Here is a 24278-nt window from a genome sequence, read left to right as displayed (position 1 = left end):
AGGTAGATGCAAGATACTCAGGTTGGAAAAAGTCCCTGTCCCATATTGGGCTCACAAGCTGATATCAGAAATGCTGGTATGTTCAAACAATGGTATTTATTGAGTGCTTACTTAGCAGTTGGGAGAGTACAGTAGAGTTGGTAGACACCACCTCTGTACTCTAGGAACTTAAAATATTCCTCCAGAGAGAGGCTCTGGTGGGCCCTCACAGAAAAATGTGCTCCAAACTCTCACTAAATGATTCTGAGAGGTTCCCTCCTCCCTGTGCCCTGCCTCTGGGGACTTGCCCTCAAATGTAATTCCAGCACTCCCCCGTGTCCAGGCACTGGTTGCTTGTCAATGAATCAAGTTTCCATTTTTTATCTCCAATAACCTATCTTGATGCCCGAGTGTACCCAGCTGGCAGGAGGTGTCAAATTCCAGGTTTGTGACTCACTTAAGTCATGTGTTGGGATTATACTATGCCAGCACTGTTTTGTCCCTAATCAAGCAAACCATTTTATAAAAAGATAGCCTAGATGCCCTAAATCAGGGTGGAAACTGCATAATTTCCCTTCTTGATTATGCAGTTTTACCTGCACTAGTAATTGAAAATTGCAGAATCGGTAAGAGATATAGGGTAGATTGTTAGCCTTCCGTCAGACAGGGGCTGTTAATAATAATAATAATAATGTTGGTATTTGTTAAGCGCTTACTATGTGCCGAGCACTGTTCTAAGCGCTGGGCTAGATACAGGGTAATCAGGTTGTCCCACGTGAGGCTCACAGTTAATCCCCATTCTACAGATGAGGTAACTGAGGCACAGAGAAGTTAAGTGACTTGCCCACAGTCACACAGCTGACAAGTGGCAGATCCAGGATTCAGACTCATGACCTCTGACTCTCAAGCCCGGGCTCTTTCCACTGAGCCACGCTGCTTCTCTACTGCTGCTGTTGGATTTGCCAATCTTGTATCTATGTGAACTTAAAAAAATCACACAGTGCAATCTTCAAAAAACTAGTGTCTGTCTCCGTTAAACCAGGAAATGTCAGTCAATTACAGTAGACTGCTAAAACCCCTTTGTAATAAGACATTTTCAAGGATCACTTTTCTGCTGTGTGACCTTGACCAAGTCACTTAACTTCTCTGTGCTTGTTACCTCATCTGTAAAATAGGGTTTAACACTGTGAGATCCATGTGGGACTGTGTCTAACCTGATTAGCTTGTATCCGCCCCAGCACTTAGAATAATGCTTGACACATAATTAGCAATTAAATATCGTCATTATTATTATTATGATCATTGATCTGGATCTATTTTTGGAGACGTAGAGAGGATGTACTAGGGATTGAGCCATAGGCTAGAATGAGGATTAAACTGCGGCTCTTTAAGGCCCTAATTTCAGGGCACAGAAATTACCCTCCACCCACTCCCCAGCCCCCATGAATTGGAAAAAGCAAATGCAGTTGAATTTAGACTGGAGTATTATAATTGCTTTTTAATGCCCTGAAATAAGAAAAAAAATGCTCTTCAGATTCATTATTGTCAGATCTGTCCTAGATTGCAGTGACACATAGCAACCCGAGTGAATGTTTTTGATGTTTTGTAAGCAAACTCCTTTGTTCTGATCCATGGGACTGTTATCTCTTAGAATGAATGCATTTAGCAGAGGGAGAAAATTTAGTGTGTTTTATTTTGGGAACTGCTAATAGGAAATCTTTCTCTCTTCATTTATGAGCTAGTCAAAAGCAGTGCATTTATTCTGCATAAAGCTGCTTTCTGTAAACTCAAAGATTCAGTATAGAGCCCGAATACCCTGTGGCCATTGGTTCATACAACCACGTTACCCGAGCTTGTTCAAAGAGGGCAGGGGCCTTATCTGCAACCCCCATAACTCTGGGCAGGTAGAAATTGACAATGATGATGGTGATGTTGATGACCATCTTGGTGCAGTGCATTTCTGCCATGCAGATCCAGGTTACCATGGCCAGGCCTACTTCTATCTTTACTTGGAATTGACTAATATTTCTCAGTTTTGCCAGCAGAGGGAGGGTTGCCCAGCCTTGCTCTCGAACTCGACCCCTACCTTTCCTCCCTCTCCCGCCCCCCCCCCCCCCCCCCAAAAAAACACACCCTAGTTCAAAGGATCTAGGTACATTGCCTTTCCTCCCATTTAAGACCTGGGCAATTTGATTACATTATGATACTGCAGAAAGAGCAGCCACACTTTGTATAGTCTGTAACAGTTAACCTCTCACGTTTTTTGTGTTACTACATTTGTCGCAATTCTGTATTTAGCTATTGACTCAGCTGTTGGTTCGGCGGAAAGAGCGAGGCTCTGGAAATCAGGCGACCTAGGTAGTTTTGTGATCCGGAACTGGAGCTATTTTAACAGTGGTGAAGGTCTCTGACCAAAGACCATCCAGTGGATAGACCCAGCAAGAAGCCCGAAAAAATATTTGGCAGCTCTGAGACTTAGAGGCCACCGAGACTACCAGGGCAATTCCCTACTGGGTTATGGAGCTCTAGCCCAACCATAGCAGTTCTGTGATCTGTTACCTTAAATAGTGTCTGCACATGAAAAATACGAATCAACACTGTGGGTTGATAATCACCAGACTGAGTTACTGCAGAGATTATGGAGTCTCCTCTTCTCTTAAGAAAGGATGTTTTCACCTGCTGCTCCCATCTGGGAGGTTTAGGTAGGTGCCCATTAGAAATCAGGGAGGATGGAGTAGAGTGGGAATTTGCAACCCAAGTGCATGCAGTGATCTCCCCATTCCCCTCCTGCCAAAGGCTCCAATCATGTCAGGCACCTCAATGTGTAAGACTGGGCCCCTTCTGGTTTGGAGTAGGCACTCTGGAGATCTTCCCTGCCAACTAGAATATTTAGAGAATACTCTTAGAGAAGCAGTGTGGCTTAGTGGAAAGAGCACAGGCTTGGGAATCAGGGGATGTAGGTTCTAATCCCAGCTCCGCTACCTATCTGCTGTGTGACGAGCCACTTAACTTCTCTGTGCCTGTTACTTCATCTATAAAATGGGGACTGAATCTGTGAGCCCCACATGGGACAACCTGATTACCTTGTATCTGCCCCAGCACTTAGAACAGTGCGTGGCACATAGTAAGTGCTTAACAAATACCATTATGACTACTATTATTAACCAGTGTCTCTCCCACTTCCCTTCCCTCAGCCCTCCTTTTCCCCTCCGACCTCTGCTTTGTTTCCCTCTGAAAAACTTGGACAATTTCATTTTTCAAATGACTTCATTTTAATTGCTTGATTTTGATGATTTGTCGTGGAGCCTCATGACCAGTCAGGAGATCATTTTTATTGAGATGGGGACCAGAGAAACGTGAACTCTTAAAACAGACATTAAGGGTTCCTCCTGCTCGGCTCTAATATTCCAGTGCCTGCCCCTGCACCTCTAGGCTTTTGCTGCTGAATGCTCAGCTCACTGAGTCACCACAGGGTCCAGTCTGTGTGCTGCCTCGGTGCCCAGACCCAGGCCTAGACAGGCACCTAGATGGAGAGTCAGTCTCACTGCCTTAGGAAAGTGTATCTGAACCCATTCAGGCCAGTTGATCTGTTTGGGCCATCTGCACCCAGCGTGGGCTAAGACCCAACTGGCTCTTTCAAGAATGATGGCCTGCTGGAAGAAAAGGGAGGCAAAAGGGGCCCAATGTGATCTGGGAGTCCGTCTCCCAGCTGACTGAAGTGCTTGGGAAAGGCCCAGGTGTGATATCTCCTGGAGGCTCACTGGAGGCTCTCCAGTCTGGACCCACCTCTAGGGGTACTTTCAGGATGGATTAAGGTCCCCTACCCCTAACTTGACCTGAAAAAGTGAAGTGGCCACCAGTATCAGGGCTGGTCTAGCCTCAGGGGGAAGTGGACGGCCTGGAGCTGTGCTGAAGAATATTTTCAGAAGAAAATTGTGTATCTCATGGGAGGGGTTAGAAGGAAGTACACTGCTAAGCCCTTCCTAACCAAACCCTTTACTTTCTAGGGTTGCCAGTTGCTCACCGGCTTTCAAGAAGCAGCGTGGCTCAGTGGAAAGAGCACAGGCTTGGGAGTCAGAGGGCAAGGGTTCTAATCCCGGCTCCGACACTTGTCAGCTGTGTGACTTTGGGCAAGTCACTTAGCTTCTCTGGGCCTCAGTTACCCCATCGGTAAAATGGGATGAATACTGTGAGCCCCATGAGGGACAACCTGGTCACCTTGTATCCCCCTAGTGCTTAGAACAGTGCTTTGCACATAGTAGGCTCTTAACAAATACCAACGTTATTATTATTATTATTATTATTTCAACGCATCCGTTTCCCAGATATTGCCCAGAAACCTTTGATATTTTAATAATAATTATTGTGGTATTAAGCACTTGCCCTGTGCCAAGCAACTGTTCTAAATGCTGGATTAGGTACAAGGTAACCAGATTGAACCCAGTCCTTGACCCCCTTGGGGATCGTAGTGTAAGTAGGAGGGAGAACACCTCCTCATCTCCCTTTGTCTTGGCTCCTGCCAGCACATTCTTCTGCTTAAAGCATTATCAGAGGGATCTGGGAGCAGGGGGGATGACGAGGTTCAAGAACTGGAGCATTCACACTTCCACAAAACACAGCATATGCTGTATGCCTGGCTGAGCACATTTGAGGTCAGTCCTTGTCCTTGCCTAGTATTTGCCGGACCCACCAGTGGCCATCCTGTTAGTACCAGGCTGGGAGGTGGTCCTCAGCAGAATCGTAGCTCCCCTTTCTCTAATGCTTCTCTGGTCAGGCTCTGGGATTCTCCCATCACCAGTTAACTGTCCTCTATATGACACTCTCTCTGGATAAGCAACTAGGGCAGAGCAGAGAGGCCTCTGGGAAATCTCCAGTGAGCTAGGGCTGGAGGGGGCATGCCTCACCTATGAAATGCAGCTTCTAAAGTAGGTCCAGATTGGTTTGGAGCAGACACGTGAGGCTGAAATTCACAAATGTTTTTGATCAACAAACTTCCCAGCCTCAGGCCTTGTTAAATAGAAGCCCTGGTCCACGTGGACACCTGAGTCAGACAGCTGTCGGATCAGCGAGCTCCACTTTCTCTTTCTGCAGCAAAAAGTCTTGCAAAACCGTTGGCATGTGAGACAGAGGGATCCAAAAGGTCTTGGCGTCGATGCCCGCGCTGTAGCGGGACTGAGGAAAGAGGCTCGTCAGGGCATGTTCCATGCACTGCACAACCAAGGAGAGGTCCACGTTCTGAAAAGGCTTATTGGGTCCCCTTTTGGCCAGGGCTGTGTGGAAAGGAAGAAAAAGAAATCTTTAGTCTTTGGTAACAAGGAAGGCATGGAAAATAAAAATGAAAAGTCCCACTCTCTTAGTTACCAGCCTATCTGTGCTGGTCACTCTCGGTTGGCCTTTTTTTAAAAAAAAAAACCCCAAAAAACAACAACCAAAAAACAAAGTAGTATTTGTTAAGTGCTTACCATATGCCAGACTCTACACTAAGTTGGTATTTAAATGCTTACTATGTGCAGAGCACTGTTCTAAGTGCTGGGGTAGATACAGGGTAATCAGGTTGTCCCATGTGGGGCTCACAGTTAATCCCCATTTTACAGATGAGGTAACTGAGGCACAAAGAAGTTAAGTGACTTGCCCACCGTCACACAGCTGACAAGTGGCAGAGCCGGGAGTCAAACTCATGACCCCTGACTCCAAAGCCCAGGCTCTTCCACTGAGCCACGCTGCTTCCCATGATAAGATAATCAGGTTGGACACAGTCTAAGTCCCACATAGGGCTCAGAGTCTTCTCTCCGCTCTGGATGGTAAACTTATGGTGCTCAGGGACTGTGTCTGGTAATTGTTGTATTGTACTCTCCCAAGCACGTAAAGTGCTGTGCAAACAGTAATCATTCAATAAATACGATCGATTAATCCCAATTTTATAGATGAGGTAACTGAAGTACAGAGAAGGTAAGTGATGGAACTTCTGTTTTCCAGGCCAGTGCTTAATCCACCAGGCCACACTGCTGTTGGAGGGTTTGCGTCAAATCAAGTAGTAACAAGGATTTTCAGAAGGCAGAGCACCAGCTATTCCTGGGAAGCTGAAAGACTGGCTACCTAGTAGGTAAAGGGTGTGTGTGTACGTGTCAGCATGTACGGGTGCATGAATAGGCATCATGCTATATGAGTAACCGTGTGTAAACCAAAGGAGAGGTTAGGAATGCTTCTGGGCAAGTTTAAGAAGTTATCCAAGTTCAAGGCGGGTGACTTACCAATTCTTTACTCAGTATTTTTAGTATCAGATGGGAGGCGGTGTGACCTTGTGGGACTGAGTTTGGGATTGGAACTCAGGAGACTTGGCCTTCACGACTTGCCTGCTTTGTGACCACAGGCAAGTCAGTTAACCTCCCTCTGCTTCATTTCCGTCATCCGTAAAATGAGTCTAATGGACAGTAAACCCCTTTTGGGACTGAGTGTGTTTAATCTGGTTATCTTGTATCTACCCCAGAGTTAGCATAGCACTAAATACATAGGAAGAGCTTTGAAAAATAGTGATCATTAGGACTGTCAGCTTGCCATTTGGAGTACAGCTTAGATGGAAGCGGGCTTCCAGAGACTTTGAGAAAGAAGAGGCACAAGGAATAGAGAGAGAGAGAGAGAGAGAGAGAGTATGAGCAGGGAAAAAGAGGCAGAGAAGAGAGAACCAGAGAGGAGAACAGAGGAAGGCAGTGGAGGCTGTGAAAACCCAAGCCCCCAAACTCTCCAGGTTAGTTAGCCAGAAGCAAGGCCATTGAGGATGGGTCACAATCTATGCCTGATCTGGTCTCAGAGCTGAATAGCAGTTTACAAACTCTTCAATCCAGTCTCAGGTCAGGTAGGGGGCCATAAAGCCCTGGTTCTGATTTGAAATGGCTGCGGGACCTCAAAACCCGGGCACCAGATCAGGGTAGGAGTCATTCTGTGGGAGCTGTCCCTGGAGCTGTCTGAAGGCCCCTCACATACCCCCTCGGCCCCAGTCATGCCTGGGCGTGAGCTTTCAGGGCTTCCTTTCAGTTGAGAGGGTCTCTTGTGCTCGGTGGGCTGGGGATCGTGTGTGCCCCTGCCTGGCTCTGGGACAGCCCTTGGGTGCGTGGCTTTTGGCGGGAAAGAACCTGATCCCTCACAGAGCAGTTCAGTTCCTGCTGAAGAAAGCCTATCCCTCACAGCAGCAGGAAGCAGGAGAGCGCTTGTCTGCTGCCTGCTAGAAAGAAAAGTGGGACTGCTATTCCACTTCTGACCAGCACAGACATGACCACACACCCCAGGGCAGTTGGAACTATGAAATTTGGGTTTTCTTTCTTTCCGAGTTTTCTTCTGCTGCCGTAGTTGTTTCGGTCCTTGCCTGAGACATCACTTTAAGCAGTCTGCCTTTCTATCCTGCTCCCTATGGTCCAGGAACTGTCTTGAAGAAAATTAGAGAAAACGATTTGTGTGCCAGCAAACAAGTCCTAAGGTTTTTCTCTATGGTATTCCCAGTCTCCCTGCCATTGAAACCAAGCTTAATCGTGGCGAATCCTAGAGGAATGTACACTGTGAGGCCCAAACTTGGAAGGGGTAGATCTCCTTAGAGTAGGAGCTAGACTAGTCTGACCCCCTCCATCTTTTGGACCCTGAGGGCCCGGAAGACTCATGGTGGAACCAGGGGACCAAAATCGTGGAGAGTAAGTATGTCTGTTCTGGTTCTGGCCCCTTCATGTCCAACACCTAATTGTTTTCCCTTTAAGACTGCATGGAGCATCCTTTATACACGTGCCAACTGCCCCCTGAGACATGTGCTGTTACACAATGCAGAGCAGCAGAGCAGTAGGTGTTTAGGATCCTGTCAATATGGTGAGGACACTGACAAACACTTTAGGTCAGAGGGTATTCAATCTCTGCTTCTTCTCAAGGAACAGTTCCGGTAGCCATTAGGGACAGGTGATGGGAGTTCAAGGGTAGGTGAAAGAGGCACACTGGGGATTGTTTTCTTTTGACGCTTGTTCTGGTCAAAAAGGCAACTCAGCTGTGCTGTGGGTGTGAGGGTGGGGATAGAGAGTGAGGGGAAGGTAGATGGGAAAAGAGGTACTTCTGATAAAGTTTTTGGACACCACAGAGGCATAATTACTAAAGAAAGTTGAAAATCCCTGCTGTAGACTCTTGCTGCAAAAAATTGTGCCATGGACAATCAGGCAGAGACTCACATTTTTCGATGTATCCTTCTCCGTACTGCTGCTTGATATCTGGGGGCAGTTGATTCCAAATGGCCAGTTTTTTTTCTGTGGCCTTGACTGGATCAGTCAGTCCTGTTTTGAACAATCCAGGTTCAATGCATGAAACTTTCACACCAAATGCTTTCATGTCCCGCCTGGGAAAAGAGAATTTCATTCTTATTATTTTTGAACAGTTGAACGAATGCATTCTTCACAGAAGAAAACTCTGGTGAGATCAAACCTTTTTTTTTCTCCTGGTGATTCTATATACAATTGTAAGATTTCAAAGAAGCCTGACTTCTAAGAAGTAAATCCTTTGTAGAAATAATCTTAAATCTTCCTCTCCGATAGGAGGTGGACGGTTATCACTCTTTTAGAAATGCCTAGTGGACGGAACACAGGACTAGGGGACTGGGTTCTAAACCCAGTTCTACCACTTACTTGCTGTGTGATCTTGGGCAAGTCACAACTTCTGTACTTCAGTTTCCTCATCTGCAAAATGGAGATTAAATACGTTCTCCTTCCCCATTACACTGTGAGCTCTACACATGACGGGACTGGTTCTGATCTGATTGTATCTTACCCCAGTGCTTAAAACAGCCCTTGGCACATATCATGTCACTGTTAATACTCTCTGCCATGAACAGGAAAAAAATATATACAATTAATAAGCTTTAGATGGCTCTTTTCCCCATAACTTTGCTTAGTGTGCTGCTCCCCTGCAGGGCATCAAGATGTGCAGAGTGTACAGCTGATGGCAGCATCCCCACTTCTCACACCTGCATGCCTGTCTGGTCACCTGCAAAGTCTTTGCACTCTTTGACTACAGAGTCTTTGACTCTGCAAAGACCCTCCCCCCCTTGTTTCTTTAGCCCAGAGTCTCTGCTGGCTTTAAGGACTCACATCTCCCTTGTCTGGGATGCCCGCCCTCCCCACCCCAAGAACACATCTCCCTCCCTCACAAGTGCACTGGTTCCTGCTTTCCCACGTGGGATGTATCTGCCAGACTCCAAGTGGGTGGCAACTCTGCCATGCACCATGCTTGGCAGCCCTCTCTTTGGGATTTTGTCAGGCAAAGCTAAAAATGTGGCACAATTCATTAATGTTCCCAACTTTGTTCATCCAAAGAAAGAAATTGGGTGGCCTCATTACAGTGTTACCCCACAAAAAGAGTGGGTTTTCTTTGATTTAGAGAATGAAATTAATTACTATGTGACTATTTCATCTACTACAGAGTTAGTGAGGCCTAGGACTCTGAACCTAAAAAGAAGTCTTGATTTTTATTGACAAATTGCACCTTATCCTCATCTTAGAGGAATTTTATGACCTCTAATTAATAGTCTATAGGTAGACTAATATCCTAGGTAGTATGATCCATTAAACAGTCAATATCTAAAAGCTGTGATGACCAAGGTGAAATTTATGGAAAAGGGAGGCAGGAAGCACAGAATTCTCTGTACAGTTAGTCCTCATATCCAAGAATTGTGTTCTTGGAGGAACTCACTAAGGAGAAGTTGTGTTCTCATTCTCACGCCGTGACTGAGGCCTCAGGCACATAACCATTTCTCCAGACAGCACATCATGTTCTATCCAGACAGTTGCTCCTTGTCGGAAGAACATTCCTTAATTACTTAATAGCGCTCAAGCCAGAACAACTAATGAAAACTCGTGTTTTGGCTGGACTATCTGTACTTAGCATTACAACCATAGAGAAGCAGCATAGCCTAGTGGATGTTGCACAGGCTTGGGAATAAGAAGGACCTAGGTTCTCATCCTTAATCCACCACTTGCCTGTGGTGTGTCCTTGGGCAAATCACTTAACTTCTCTGTTCCAGTTACCTCATCTATAAAATGGGAACTAAGACTGTAAGCCCCATGTGAGACAAGGACTTTGTCCAACCTAATTATAACTGTGCCGATGCTTAGTACAGTGCCTGCATGTAGTAAGCACTTAACAAATGCTACTTGAAAAAAAATGCAGATTTTACAATAAATCTTCCTTCCAGGGTTCCATGTTAGCAGTCATGTTAGAGGTAGGTATAAGAAAAAGAATTTGAAGATAATTTTCTCAATTTTTTTAAAAGTCCTCCTTTAGCTCCCTTTAATTATTGCTCCGTGACAACACGGGGACAACCATTACTGGGTCCCTCCCAGCATCCTTTGCAGCTACTGTTGGAACCAGAGTCCTGGGCTGTTTGGAGCATTGACTGAACAGTAACAACATTTCATATGTCCTTAATCTCGCAGGACCCTGGTCTGGTCAGTCCATTGAGATCCAACACCCTTTTTGACAGTAGTGAGAAGAGAGGCTCAGGCCCTGCTTCAGATGGTAAGCAAAAGGGGCATCTGCCTCAGAGAGCCTCCTCAAGGTGGCTGGGGAGTGGGGAGGTGGTGACTCAAAATTTGAAAAGTTTGCAACTCTGAAAATTTAATGACCCACTGTCTGAACTCTGAACTGAAGAAGTCTTTTGGCCAGCCCCAGTCTGGATGCCTCCAGCACACAAACACAGGAGTTGTTTTAAGTTTGACATAGTAAGAGGTGAAATTTATAATTGTGGAAAAGGAAAAGTTGCTATTTACTCAAGAGGACATGTGAAAAATTAAAAAAAAGTAATTTCTAGAGTTGTCATCATCAGTTTGTGATGACATTTATCTTACCAAACCGTTGCTGGGCTCTGTTTCGACCAGATGGAGCCCTGAGCACCTAGATCTACTTTGTCTCTTTAGCATATTTCTCCATGGTAAAGGGAAACATCTGTTTAAGGAAAATAGGTCCCCAAGGAAACACCTCTGAGTTTCCTCCCTTGAGGTTGCTTTACCTTAGACTATCAGTGAATCCTTCCACCGCATACTTGGAAGGGGCATAGCCTCCTCCAGCGAAAGCTAGCCGGCCCCCAACACTGGAGACATTGATGACCCTCCCTCTGGCCTTCTTGACCAAGGGAAGCATGTTCAAAGTCACGTCGATGAGGCCGAAGAGGTTCACTTCGACTGGTTCTCTGAAGTGTTCCAGTGTCAGCCAGTCGGTTGGGGCAAGGACTCCGAGAATGCCAGCATTGTTGATCAGACCCCACAGACCTGTGGAGGAGGAGAGGAGTCAAGAGCTAGTCCCACATCAATTATTTATTTTATTTTGTAATATTTGTTAGATGCTTACTATGTGCTAGATACTACTCATTGACTAGATACAAGCTAATCAGATTGGACACATGGGGCTCAAGCTTAACCTCCATTGTACAGATGAGGAAATGGAAATAAAGTGACTTGCCCAAGGTCACACAGCAGACAGGTGGTGGAAGCAGGATTAGAACTCAGGATTAGGTCCTCTGATTCCCAAGCCCGTGCTCTTTCCACTAGGCCATATGGCTTCTCAAGACATCAACATCCACCAGACTTCAAGCTCCTTAAGGGTAGGAATTTTTATCTACCAACTCTGTTGCACTCTCCCAAGTGCTTAATAGAGTGATCTCCCCAGAGTATAAATTCTCAATAAATACCACTGACTGATCAAGACCCTTATTGAGGGACTGCAGGTGAGTGCAACTTTGAACTGGGCCCTGGAGAAGTATCAGAGAGAAAATGGAACTGAAGCCAGTGTCTGCTCCCAGAGAACTCACAAGCTAAGAGCAGTAAACAACATAATAAACATTTCAGCTATAGAGGGTGGCTAAATAGGTCTGGAGGAGAATGAGTGTAGACCTCAGTTTCTGGTTCTGATACCTGAAAATGAGCTAAGACTGCTTCCCCATCTTGCTGGGAGCAGGGGAAAGATTTCATTAGCCAGTGGCCATGTTGGGATGGGGCTGAGTTATCTTTATGAAGAATGTTTTAATAATAATGTTGGTATTTGTTAAGCGCTTACTATGTGCAGAACACTGTTCTAAGCGCTGGGATGGATACAGGATAATCAGGTTGTCCAACGTGAGGCTCACAGTGAATCCCTATTTTACAGATGAAGTTAAGTGACTTGCCCACAGTCACACAGCTGACAAGTGGCAAAGCTGGGAGTCGAACCCATGACCTCTGACTCCGAAGCCCAGGCTCTTTCCACTGAGCCACGCTGCTTCCCCTCACTTATACCCCAGTATTCATTCAATAGTATTTATTGAGTGCTTACTATGTGCAGAGCACTGTACTAAGCGCTTGGAATGTACAAATCGGCAACAGATAGAGACAGTCCCTGCCCTTGGACGGGCTTACAGTCTGATACACAGGCCCCATCTGCAGACAGCATCCCAGTAGAAGGAACTGCATTATTCAGGCAGGACAGAGTCTAGTGGAGCCAGTTCTACCAGTGGTTTCACGTTACAGTTGGGAGTCCCCTGGCTGAAGGACTTCTCTTTTGTCATCTAGGTGGGGTTAGAAGCAAATCATTTCTAGTCTCTGTGAGGAACCTTGTGCCTAGCCCATTCAGTCAACAACATTTATCGAGCACCTAGTGTGCAGAGCTCTGTACTAAACCCTTGTGATCTCCCCTGTAAAACAGAGTTAGAAGATGCAATCTCTGACCTTGGGGAGTGCAGAATGTAGTGGGAAACCAACTCCTGTTGTATTATACTGCTCCCAAGTGCTTAGTATAGTGTACCACACACAGGAAGCGCTCAATAAATACCATTGATTGACTGATTCAGACAGCTAAATAATTGGGCTGTGTTCCAAGATCCTAAGCATGTTACATATTTACAATTTATCCCCTGCTGCTTGTCTGAGGGAATTTCATCGAGCAGTAGGCCCACCTCACGGCGTCTCCTGGAAGGCCTGAGAGCAGCACTTCCCCCTGATAGCCCTTTTCTGCCTGCCGTCCCCAACCCCACCGTCACTGAGGGAATCTGAAATCAGGTTCCGAAAGGTGAGGTGAGGTGAGCTCCCAGAACCTCACAGGCAGCAGTGATCAGCACTATGTATATATCCGTAATTTATTTACTTATATTGTCTGTCTCCCCCCACTAGATTGTAAGCTCATTGTAGGGCAGGGAATGTGTCTATTTGTTGTTTGTCTTCTCCCAAGTGCTTAGTACAGTGCTCTGCACACAGTAGGTGCTTAATAAATACAGTTGAATAAATGAATGGAGTCTCCTGACAGACCCACCCCAAAAATGAAAAAAATTGCCCAATCCATACCCAAGCTCCCAAGCTGTTCCTTACTGAATTGCAACAAAAAGTAACAAATTCCCAAACTGGCTAGAGCCCTCCTTAAGACACAGGTGGAATCTCTGAATATTTTGCAATCTGTTATTAAAGTTCCCCTGTGCAGGTATTTCCATTGGTTGCAACATATTCTTTAGGGAGGAAAGAATGTGAAATACAGCACTGTATGTGGTGCTATGTAAATCAAAATCTCTCAAATTGCCCTAAGCAGAAAAGCTTGCACCTTTTGGGTACTGTGCAATTAAAAAAAAATGCAAACACAAGAGCCTGCAGTCTCTCTCAAAACATCATTGCCTCCAGTGATATTAAAAGCCTCCATGACAGACTTAAGAATTGAGTAAGTACTCAGAGCCATAAATTAATGAATTATAATCTCTCTCTCTCCTTGATACTACTAGAGCTGAATTATTTTTTGCTGGGTGGGATTCAGGAGGATTAGTACTCTATTACTCTCCTAGACCACTGTGATTACTGGGGACTTTGAATCCTGTTACAATACGATAGTTTTGGACCTGTGTTCATTTTGAAGAATGGACAAGCAACTTATATTGGGCAAGTTTCTTTCATTTTTCTTTCTTTTCAACTTCCTATTCACTTCAGAGTGTGGTTTCTGAGTTAGTTATTTTAGGACATGACTCTCTACTATTGTATTTGTTACTTCATCTTTACAGCCTCCTCCTCTCATGTCTCCTGTCTTTGTCACCCCATAAGCTTGTCCCCTTCGTGTGTGTTCCCTTAAATTGTATAATGAGCTCCTGAGGACTGACTGGAAGTGGGAAGTCCCATTATCTCATTCTGAAACCAGTCTGGTAATAAAAAGATTGCTTTGGTTCATTTACATCCCTGGGTGACTCTATCTGGACTTGTTCATTCTCCACCTCCAAAGCCATTCTACCTTTCCATCCTACATTTTGGTGCCTGATTCCGAGTCATTTAAATGGCATCAACACCTGAAAGTGCCAGCCTTTGCCCATAAATGGCACTGGGGAGGGGCCGCTCTGAGCCTGAAGGCAGTCTTTGAGCCCAATTTAGAGAGGCGTGACGGGAGAATCCCAGATGAACGCACAGCAGGTGCCAGCTCCCTGCGACAGCTCATTGGAACTGCGTGGGGTACGGGTCCTGGTTACAGGTTTGGCAGTCCAGTTACATGTGGATGCCGATCAGAATGCATTTGCTCAGTTTGGGAAATAGGCGGGGCTGGAGTAAAGATGGGTGGAACCAGGCTCATCTCTCTTTGCCTTACTTGCTAAAGACTGGCAGTGTGGCTTCTAGATAGGACCCAACCTGTGTGCGTGGGCTATGGGGATTGGGGCCACAGGTCTAATTGTGACCTAGGCCTTGTGTCAGGCTCACCCACTCAACCTCCAGCGTCACCTCCTACTTCTCTAATGTTCTCCGGTGCCTCCCAAGGACTTCCTCTTCCCAGGAACTCTTCCGCTCTTGTGGCTCATTTTTACCCATGGGATATTAAGGCCATGGATAGGCAGGCTATTGTTATCTGCTTGGGAGATCATGGGGTCTAGTGGAAGAAGCAAAGAAGTGGGGAGTAAGGCGACATGGGTTCTAGTTATACCTCCGCCACTTGCCTTACTGTGTGATCTTTGGCAAGTCACTTAACTTGTCTGGTCTCAGTTTCCTCATTTGTAAAATTGAGGATTCTCCCTACTACTTGGACTTGGAGCCCCTTGAAGCTATGTCTCACTGACTATCTTTTATCAACCCCAGCATTGCGCTTGGCCCATAGAAAGCACTTAACTGAATAGCAAAATGATTATTTTGATTATCATTTTTCACATAAGCTTGGATAATTCAGGGAATTTGGGTGAAACAAATTCAAAGAAGCACCTACAAGAACAGCTTTTGTGCCACTGTTGATAGAGTCACTGATGTGCCCCTGCAGGGACACTGCATACAACCAACACATAAGCTAGAAAATGGTTAGTGGAGGGAGAGGATGTTTTTAACCATTTACCCTAGCCCCTTGTCATCAAATAGCTATCCAGAGCTCTATGATTTGGTTTATGATACTAGAATTTGACCTTTTCTATAGGACAAAAAGCAATGAGACATTCATGTTCTGTCGCTGTTGCGAGAGAGTTTGAGAAGTTTCCAGAGAGAAGTCTTATTTTGGGCAGCAATTTAAAATCCAGAGGCTGTCTTATTTCACTCACCTTTCTCCCCAACTTCTGCTCTAACCCACTGGGCTGTCTTCTTGACACTGTCCGAGTCTGTGACATCCAGGAGTACTGTCTGAAGCCTCTCTGATGCTTCTTCTTTTAGCACTGCGGATCCTGTTTCAGTCAGGCAAGCAGCAAGAACACGAAATCCTTTTTTATCAAATGTTTTAGCTGCCAGATTTCCAAATCCCGTGTCACACCCAGTGATGAAAATGTATTTATCGGTGACACCTTCAACCTTTAGACGTCCTTTGTAACTCCACACCAGGGAGCATATGATGAGGAGGAAGATTAATGCCCAGATGAACATTTTCACAGTCACAGTCAGGATGTGTTTTCCCTGCAATGAAGGAAAATAGGTCATAAACATGTGTTGAATCAACAAACATATCGACGTTACTGCCCAATAAGCAAAAGTACAAGAGATTTCCATGGACACCTCCCTGAATTTGAGGTCAATGAGCAGGAGGAAAAACAACCTACTGGAAAGAAAAGTATTTACATCTCTTCGTACCTTCAAAATCCTCCTAAAATCACATCTCTTCCAAGAGGCCTTCCCAGACAAAGCCCTTTTTTCCCCAACCCACTCCCCTCTGCATCGACTATGAACTTGGCTGTGTACCCTATAAACACTTGATACCCCAACCCCCAGTACTTATGAAATATTCTTATCCTCTACTAATTTCTCTACATGTAATGTTTTAGTGTCTGTCTCCCCTTGTAGATTGGAAGCTCCTTGTGGGCAGGGTGCACATCTACCAACTCTGTTTTATTGTACTGTCCAAAACGTTTAGTAGCACTCAAAAAATACCACTGATTGATTAAATCAAAATCATCAGCACCTTATAAGTGGATGGTTATGAATGTTCAGTCCTGGTTAAGAGGACTCAAGTGAAAGAATAAGAAGAAATGACAAAATCTCAAATGGAAGTTGGTAGGATGACATAAGGGCTAGAAAGGGGGTGGGTATTTTCAAATAACCAGGCAGTGTTGTGATACAGCTGTTAGTGAAGATAGAAGAAGAAAGAAGTGAAACAGCAGAGGTCAAACAAACACCAGACAATGAGCCACCTAGAACGCTTCTAGCAGTCAGAGCCCTGGATGACTCTATTTCAGTTTGTCCAACAATTTCAGGGTGCTAATACAATGCTCCCATGCTGAGGAATGTTAGACTGTGAAATTAGCTGGCTCTAAACTGCAAAAGTTTTTTTTAGGGATCTTGGTGTCAATTCACACAGGTTGACCCATTACCCTGTTCTTCAGAATTATGGTAGAAGGTGTATTGTTAATGATGTGAGTTGGAGACAACAGAATGGCAGAAATGGGGAATGTTCTTGGCTCCGTACCTCTGTCTGATTAGAACAAGAAGTGGATGGATTATGTTAGAATGAACTACATGTGGTAGGTGTCCTACAAATTGAGTGCCACAGCCGGAGCCTTTCTCAGTGAGGGACTGTCCAAGAATGCATTTTCTGTGCTTTAGGAGAACTGAATAAGTGGAAATTAAGCAGGAGCACTTAGGTGGACTCCAGAGACCCTCGCTCTGTGATACACGTTTAGGTTACTAAATGCCCTCCAGTGCCACCAATCAAGGAGTGGTATTTATTGAGCACTTACTGTGTGCAGAGCACTGTACTTGGCAAAGTACAATATAACAGAGTTGGTAGACCGGTTCCCTGCCCACAACAAATTTCACCTAAGCGGGTGGCTCAGGCCACTCATGGCTGCCACGAGGACTGCTGTCTCGTGGGAATTTACCCATGTGGACTGGAGGTTCTCCAGAAGGCCAAAAAGCAGGTCTGATATGCAGTCTCAGCATGCGGGCTGGTTCTCACCCTGGGATTTCATTCCTTCTCCACCCTTATAAGGCAGGCTGGTCCCAGTCAAAGGAGCAAAAGGATCGAGCTGGATACCAGCCCACAGTGCGGCCAGTCAACTTGGCAGGTGAGTTCCGTACTACCGGACTGATGACACACAAGAACCGATGGAGCTGCTCCCAAATACACAGATGTCTAAGAAGGCCAACCAAAGCCTATTTATATGGTTGCAATAAGGCTCTTCTACATAGGGATGTTAGCATCGTTGCTACCTATTATACAGCCTACCCTAACTTGAAGAGAATTTGTCCTAATCTCAAAAATAACATAAAGGAGAAAAATCAGTTAGTGCACTTTGTGTGCTTACTCCATGCAGAGCAGTGTACTAACCCTTCAGAAGGGTAAATAGAGTAACTAGAAGTAATCTATGCCCTTGAGCTACAGTCTAGTAGAGGACTTTACTTGTGTGTGTTTGTGTGGTTGTGGCTGGTCAGGGAACTGGGTCGAAGATTTTCATTGCAGTGGATCAACTTTGTATTCCATGGGAAACACTCCATTTTTTTTTATTTTTTTGGAAATAATGAGAAACTGAAGGCAAAACTTCAGGTCTCTGAAGTTTTGGGTATGGCTCTCTCCAAAAACCTTTCCTCTCTAGGGATGGCTCCTATGCTAGAAATCTCTGTGCAACAGAATTTCCTTTTCCCCAGTGCTGCTCAATATATAATTACTGGAGTGTCAATCTCTTGTGAAATCACATATTTAGGCAATTTTGTAAACATGTGCTAATGACTGTAAATTATCCAGGGAGAAGGGGCCCCTGCATCTTCCACCAAATTGGATAAATGCTCCAGGTTTGAGGAGCCTGATGACCACCACAAATGCTAATCTTTCTCCTCCCCACAAATAATGCTTCCCAGAAGGGAAAGAGTTTATCCTGTTCTCTAAACCCACATTGCACTAGGCTTTGAAACCATGTCTGCCACAGGCCAACCTAAACCTTTTGGACTCCAAAACTCCTTTAGAGACAAAGATATTGTCACTGCAATAGGAGGCCCTGGTCAGGAGCCAAATTGAAGCTCTGATCTGGAGACAGAGGAAACTGTTGTCAGTTGTTTCACAGTTAGTACTGTGAGGTAAATGAGTAACAGCAGCAATGATCTGATGTTCCCAGGTCATCCAACTTCCAGCCTTTGGTTTGGGATGCTCACCACTGACTGAGGATTCGTAGACCCAGATATTGAGCGTGGGTTGGCTTGTTTTAAGGTGGTGTGGATTTGCTTTTCTAATTTTTATCATATGGCAAAGTACCACATGGGTCATTGGTGTATGTGGGTCAACGGCTGCATCTGCGTAAGGTGATTTGTTAGAACTTTAAGACTTCAGAAACACTTGCTAAGGAATAGATTCGTTCCCCACCCTCATCACTATGAATTATCCATCAACCTGTCGCGTTCAAACCTACCAAACTAAGGCCACCTGGGAACTTCTTTCATTCTGTTCCCACAGTAGGTTTAACTTTATCAGTGGTTAGTTTTCCGTTCCTCTTTTTATGCACCTTATTTAAAGGGTTATTTCCTACGCTTACTTAAAGCCTGCTTCTGGAAGTTTCTATATTTGTGGTACTGTATGCTTTTGAAAAAACACAATTTTGACATTTTTCTTTTACCTGCCTTGCTGTAAGGTTGATGGCAATGTTGCTCAGTATCTGCAATTGCTGTCCAGGCTCACTCCTACTTATTTTAAACTTTTTCTTTCTGCATTCTTTCTTGTCCCCTTAAAAAAATCAATCCTTACACTTTCACTTCCTATCAGCCACATGTTTTAGTTATTTGTAACATGAAAAAAAAGACATTTATCAAACCCTAATTTGCCTTTTTCATGAAGTTTTCCGAATTTCGTTTTACAAACAGTTCTGACAACTCTTCTTGTCTTTTGATTTTCACATAATTGAATTTAAAACTTTAAAAAGATGCTCAATTGCCTTTTAAAAAATGTTTGGAAACAATATTTTTTGTCTATTCACAGTTTTATGCATATTCCCTGAGTCCCTATATCATTAAAAAACTGTTCTTTGTATTCATCTTACCCTTTCCACTGACAAGGAATATTCTTACCTATTGTTTGGAAGAATTGTGCTGACATTGGTGCTGATCTATCCTTGTGTGCAAAAGTGTCCCCAAAACACTAGTGCTTTGCTAACGTCATCCCTCCTACTTTACAAATGTGGAAATATATGCTTCTTGGTGCACATCTGCAACTCATATTTACAGAATCGGCACCCCTTTCCAACTTCACTCAGGGGTTCATGTTCTTCCCCACCTCGTCAATCTAAAAGAATCACGCCACTCTAGATTACTGCTATTTCTCAGAATTCCAGCTAGGCCAGGTCACGTGAAATTGTTCTCCCAAGTGCCTTTTTATAGCATTTTTTCTGCTCACCCTCAGTGTGGTGATCCCATTTCAGCCCTCCAGGATTCTTTCTCTCCACAAGTAAATGAGAGATGGAGCCCAGGGATCATTTATGAAATGTAGTATTCTGGCAATTTGAAAAACATGTGTGTTCTATAATAGACTTCCAGAGAAGGGGGTGGATCTTACAGTCTTTATCCCAATGCAAGTGGGTTTCCCGATTTCATCTTTGTCCCTGAGAAGAGCTCAAATGCTTTTGCCCCTTTAAAATATTTACTTTGTGGAAATAAAAGGCTCTATTTTGTGGGGAAATTTTCTTATGAAAAATCTCTACAACTATAGAATTCAACTCACATAGAAACAGCAGCCTTAACTAACGTTTCACTAGTTTAATAACATTGTTGGACTGTTGAAACAGCATGGCCTAGTGGCAAAAGCACAGGCTTGGGAGTCAGAGGTCGTGGGTTCTAAGCCCGTCTCTGCCACTTATCTGTGTGATTTTGGGCAAGTAACTTAACTTCTCTGTGCCTCAGTTACCTCATCTGTAAAATGGGGATTAAGTCTGTGAGCCCCCCGTGAGACAACTTGATTATCTTGTATCTACCCCAGCTCTTAGGACAGTGCTTGTCACATAGGAAGCACTTAACAAATACCATGATTATTATTATTATCTAGTACATTGGCTCCTACAGATGGCAACAGGAAGCAGAAGCAGTGGACTTAGTGGAAAGAACACGGGCCTTGGAGTCAGAGAACCTGGGTTCTAATCTTGTCTCTGTCCCTTGTCTGCTATATGACCTTTGGCAAAGCAGTACACTTCTCTGGGCTGCTATTGCCTCATCTGTAAAATGGGAATTAAAACAGTGAGCTCATGTGGGACAGGGACTGTGTCCAACCTGATGGCATAGTGGCTAGAGCACAGGCCTGGGAGTCAGAAGGTTATGGGTTCTAAACCCGACCCCGTCACTTGTCTGCTGTGTGACCTTGGGCAAGTCACTTAACTTATCTTTGCCTTAGTTACCTCATCTGTAAAATGGGTATTGAGAGCCCCAGGGACTGCATCTAAACTGATTTGCTTGTTTCCACCACAGCGCTTAGTACAGTGCCTGGTACATAGTAGGTGCTTCACAAATACCACAGTTTATTTTTGTTTTAATTTTATATGGACTGTGTCCAATCTGATTAGCTTCCGGCTACCTCAGAGCTTAGCACAGTGTCTGGTACATAGTAAGCACTTGACAAATACCATAAAAAACCCAACCCCCACCTCCTCCAAAAAAAATAACTTTGAAGGAACCCTGGGGTAGCTGTGAAAGCCATCCTAACGCTTAGGAATGTGCTAATATCCCTAACGTTTTCCCTTTTACCTCCCCAGATTTCTTTCTAGTAACCCATTATGGATCTCTTGTTCATGAATGTATCCAAAATTCTCTTTAATCTATTGGTATTTTTAATCTGCACAACATCCTGTAGCACCGATTTCCTTTTCTTTGCACTGTTTCCTTTTGATCTCAGAAATGAGCGAGGGTTACCACACCATTTAAAAGAAACAAATGACAAAAAAACATGACTTTACAGCTGCCTCAAACTTCATCTAGGCAGGAAACAGTTTTGAAAGAATCCGATGCTATAGAGGGTTTCTTTTACCACCAGTTTCATGGCCGAAAATGCAGGCATGAATCAAATCGTGACAGCATTTCCACTTCAACTCCATTAATCAGACATATTTATTGAGCATTTACTGTGTGCAGAGCACTGTACCAAGAATTTGGGAGAGTACAAATAAAAAAGAATTGGTAGACACACTCCCTGCCAGAGCGAACTTACAGTCTTAGAGGAACGTTCCAAAAAAACATAATCATGGTTCAACAACTAAAGAAACTGGTTTTAGTTCACTATCCAATATTTCTTCTCTGTCCCATTTTGGTAAAATTACAACTGATTCCCCTCAGGAAAAATTTTATGGAAGAAGATTTGTGTTGTTGCTGGGTCCAAATCTAAGTGCAAAGACTCTAGTAGGATGTAAGCCCCTAAAGGAACTTTATTGCTCCCTTCCCATTTTCCAGGAGTCAAATCTATACTGGCATTAAGATGCTCCTTTACTTGCTAGGAAGCTTTCATATTAGCTGCTTGGACTTGATCGTAGAGTGATACTGGAAACATAAGAATGTTGGCAAAATAGGTAGATGAGACTTAATTCAGTAAGGCATGTCCCTATGAGTCTGACAAAAGCCATGACCTGAATATTATTTTCCTGAATCTTACCCTTCTGTGGCCAGGGCTCTAGACAGGAAGCTGCTTGTGGGCAGAGAACATGTCTAATTACTCTGTTATACTGTACTTGCCCAAGAGTGCAGTACAGTGCCCTGCACACAATGTGCTCAATAAATATGATTAATTGCCTGATTTCACCTGCCAGGACATCTACACCTGCTGTTCATCAGCAGTCTCCTGGCCACCCTTTCTCCTTCCCACCTTCCTTAGTTTTCCTGCCCCTGGGGCACTTGCTCTTTTACAATAGCCTTGGAAGTGTAAAGGCAAAGCCTGGGTGAAGCAAGGCCTGTGAAGGACTCAGAAGGCAGAATATGTGGACAGACTTTAACCTGGGAGCCATAACTCCCACTATATAGGGTCCATCAGAGCCTTAATCTGGCCCACACACTGAGTCACCTTTCTTTTTTCTAGAAGAAGCAGCGTGGCCTAGTGGAAAGAGCACGGGCCTGTGAGTCAGAGGACCTGGATTCTAATCCTTGCTCTGTCACTTGCCTGCCGTGTGACCTTGAGCCAGTCACTTAATGTCTCTGGCTCAGTTTCTTCATCAGTAAAATGGGGATTCAATAGCTGTTCTTCCTCCCCTTTACACCGTGAGTTCCAAGTGGGACAGGGACTGTGTCCAGCCTGATTATCTTGTATCTACCTCAGTGCTTAGTACAGTGCTTGGCACACAGTAAGCACTTAACAAATATTGCTAATATTTTCTACATCAATGGGAGATGCTCATTTTCAGTTTTAGCTGAAGTACAAACACTTCATTGTAAAGAACCCTGTGACCATAAAATAGCAGAGTGGCTTAATGGAAAGAGCACGGGCTTGGGAGTCAGAAGTTGTGGGTTCTAATCCCGCCTCCACCACTTGTCTGCTGTGTGATCTTGGGCAAGTCACTTAACTTCTCTGTGCCTCAGTTACCTCATCTGTAAAATGGGGATTAAAAGTTTGAGCCCCAAATGGGACAACCAGATAACCCTGTATCTACCCCAGTGCTTAGAACAGTGCTTGGCATGTAGTAAGCACTTAACAAATACCATCATTATTATTATTATTGTTATTAGAGAGGGAGAGGAAGAGAAAAAAGGAGCAGAAGATACAAATCCTGAACAAGCCTTGAACCTTTTTCTCAAGTCAAGAGACCCGTTTGTCATCTGTACTCCCTTGACTGTAAAGTGCAGTCGTGTTTAAAGCAATAATTACTTGGCTTGTAAAAAGATTTGCTTTCAAGAAGGCTAGAGTTCCCCCTGTTAACCAAAGAAAGTTTGAAGAAAGAAGGAATAAATGAAATGCTGCTCTGGGAATTACCTTATTGAAAGATAAAGCTGTGAGGAGCTGTTCATTGACTTGCTTCAGACTTCTTCCTTCCTCGGGTGGAAGAATGCACCCCACAGTGACAGCAGGAGAGAATTGCTTGAGGCTGAAGCTGCTTTATGTATAGGACCGAGCTCCCGGTTTCCTCCTTTACATGAGTCAGATTGCTTGTGACAGTTATGACTAAACCCTTCTGTTGGGTGAATGAAATCAAACAGCTGTTGTCCATGTGGGGAAAAAGGAAACATTTTTACTCTATTTACTATTATTGGAGTATTTAGGAATCGAATGAAAAAAACCACATTTCATTGTGGCATTTCTTAAATTTGGGAATCAAATAACATCGACTCAGTTGTTGAGAACTAACTATCTGTTCTGTGGATTATCCATGTCTCTTCCGTCTACTGTTCCCTCTGCCTTCCTTATCTTTGGTTCTATTCATAATTTATAAGTTAACGATGATGATAGTAATAATGATACTCGTTAAAGGTTTACTATGTGCCAAGCACCTCACTAAGCACTGGGGTAGATACAAGATAAGTCCTTGGCCGGTGTGGGGCTCACAGTCTGAGAAGAATGGAGAACAAGTATTGAATCCCCATTTTACAAAACAGATACCCAGAGAAATTAAGTGATTTACCCATGGTCACACAGTAGGCAAGTGGTAAGGCTGGGATTAGAACCCTGTTTTCCTAACTCCCAGACCTATGCCGTTGAAAAGAGTTGAGGGACGATTTATGTTTGAATATTGGAGGTTTACTGTATTTCTCCTGGCCCACTCCTTCATTAGGCTTACGGTCTCTTTGCCACTTTAGTTAAGGTGATCATATTTTCCAGAGCACAAAGGGGGATGAGATTTGGAAGAGGGATTATGCCCCTCTGAGGAGGTGGGGATGGAAAGTCTGAGAAAGAAAGACCGTGAGAGAGACAGCATCAGGGAAAGAGAAAGTGAGAGAGGTTGA

At 44.3% G+C, this 24278-nt stretch overlaps 1 protein-coding gene across 1 annotated transcript; it reads right to left on the bottom strand.

Annotated features, from left to right (window-relative positions):
• Positions 1–3232: 3232 nt before the first annotated feature.
• Positions 3233–23400, bottom strand: DHRS9 (dehydrogenase/reductase 9). The gene is made up of 5 exons (XM_001513858.5): positions 23311–23400; positions 15506–15851; positions 11006–11264; positions 8178–8341; positions 3233–5249 (listed from the first exon to the last, which is right to left on the bottom strand). Exons 2-5 carry the CDS (start codon positions 15819–15821, stop codon positions 5026–5028), a joined length of 963 nt encoding a protein of 320 aa, XP_001513908.2. The 5' UTR covers positions 15822–15851; positions 23311–23400; the 3' UTR covers positions 3233–5025.
• Positions 23401–24278: the final 878 nt, after the last annotated feature.

The sequence above is a fragment of the Ornithorhynchus anatinus genome, chromosome 9 (assembly GCF_004115215.2).
Source record: "Ornithorhynchus anatinus isolate Pmale09 chromosome 9, mOrnAna1.pri.v4, whole genome shotgun sequence".
NCBI lineage: Eukaryota > Metazoa > Chordata > Mammalia > Monotremata > Ornithorhynchidae > Ornithorhynchus > Ornithorhynchus anatinus.
This window is presented reverse-complemented; position numbering and strand designations above follow the sequence as displayed.

Bases quoted from the DNA above. Each gene is read 5' to 3' on its own strand.
- DHRS9 (XM_001513858.5), bottom strand. From the start codon at position 15,821: ATGTTCATCTGGGCATTAATCTTCCTCCTCATCATATGCTCCCTGGTG. The intron at 11,265-15,505 runs GTGAGTGAAATA...CCTCCTCCACAG, and splicing joins AGCAGAAGTTGGGGAGAAAG to GTCTGTGGGGTCTGATCAAC. The intron at 8,342-11,005 runs GTAAAGCAACCT...CTCTTTTCCCAG, and splicing joins GGATTCACTGATAGTCTAAG to GCGGGACATGAAAGCATTTG.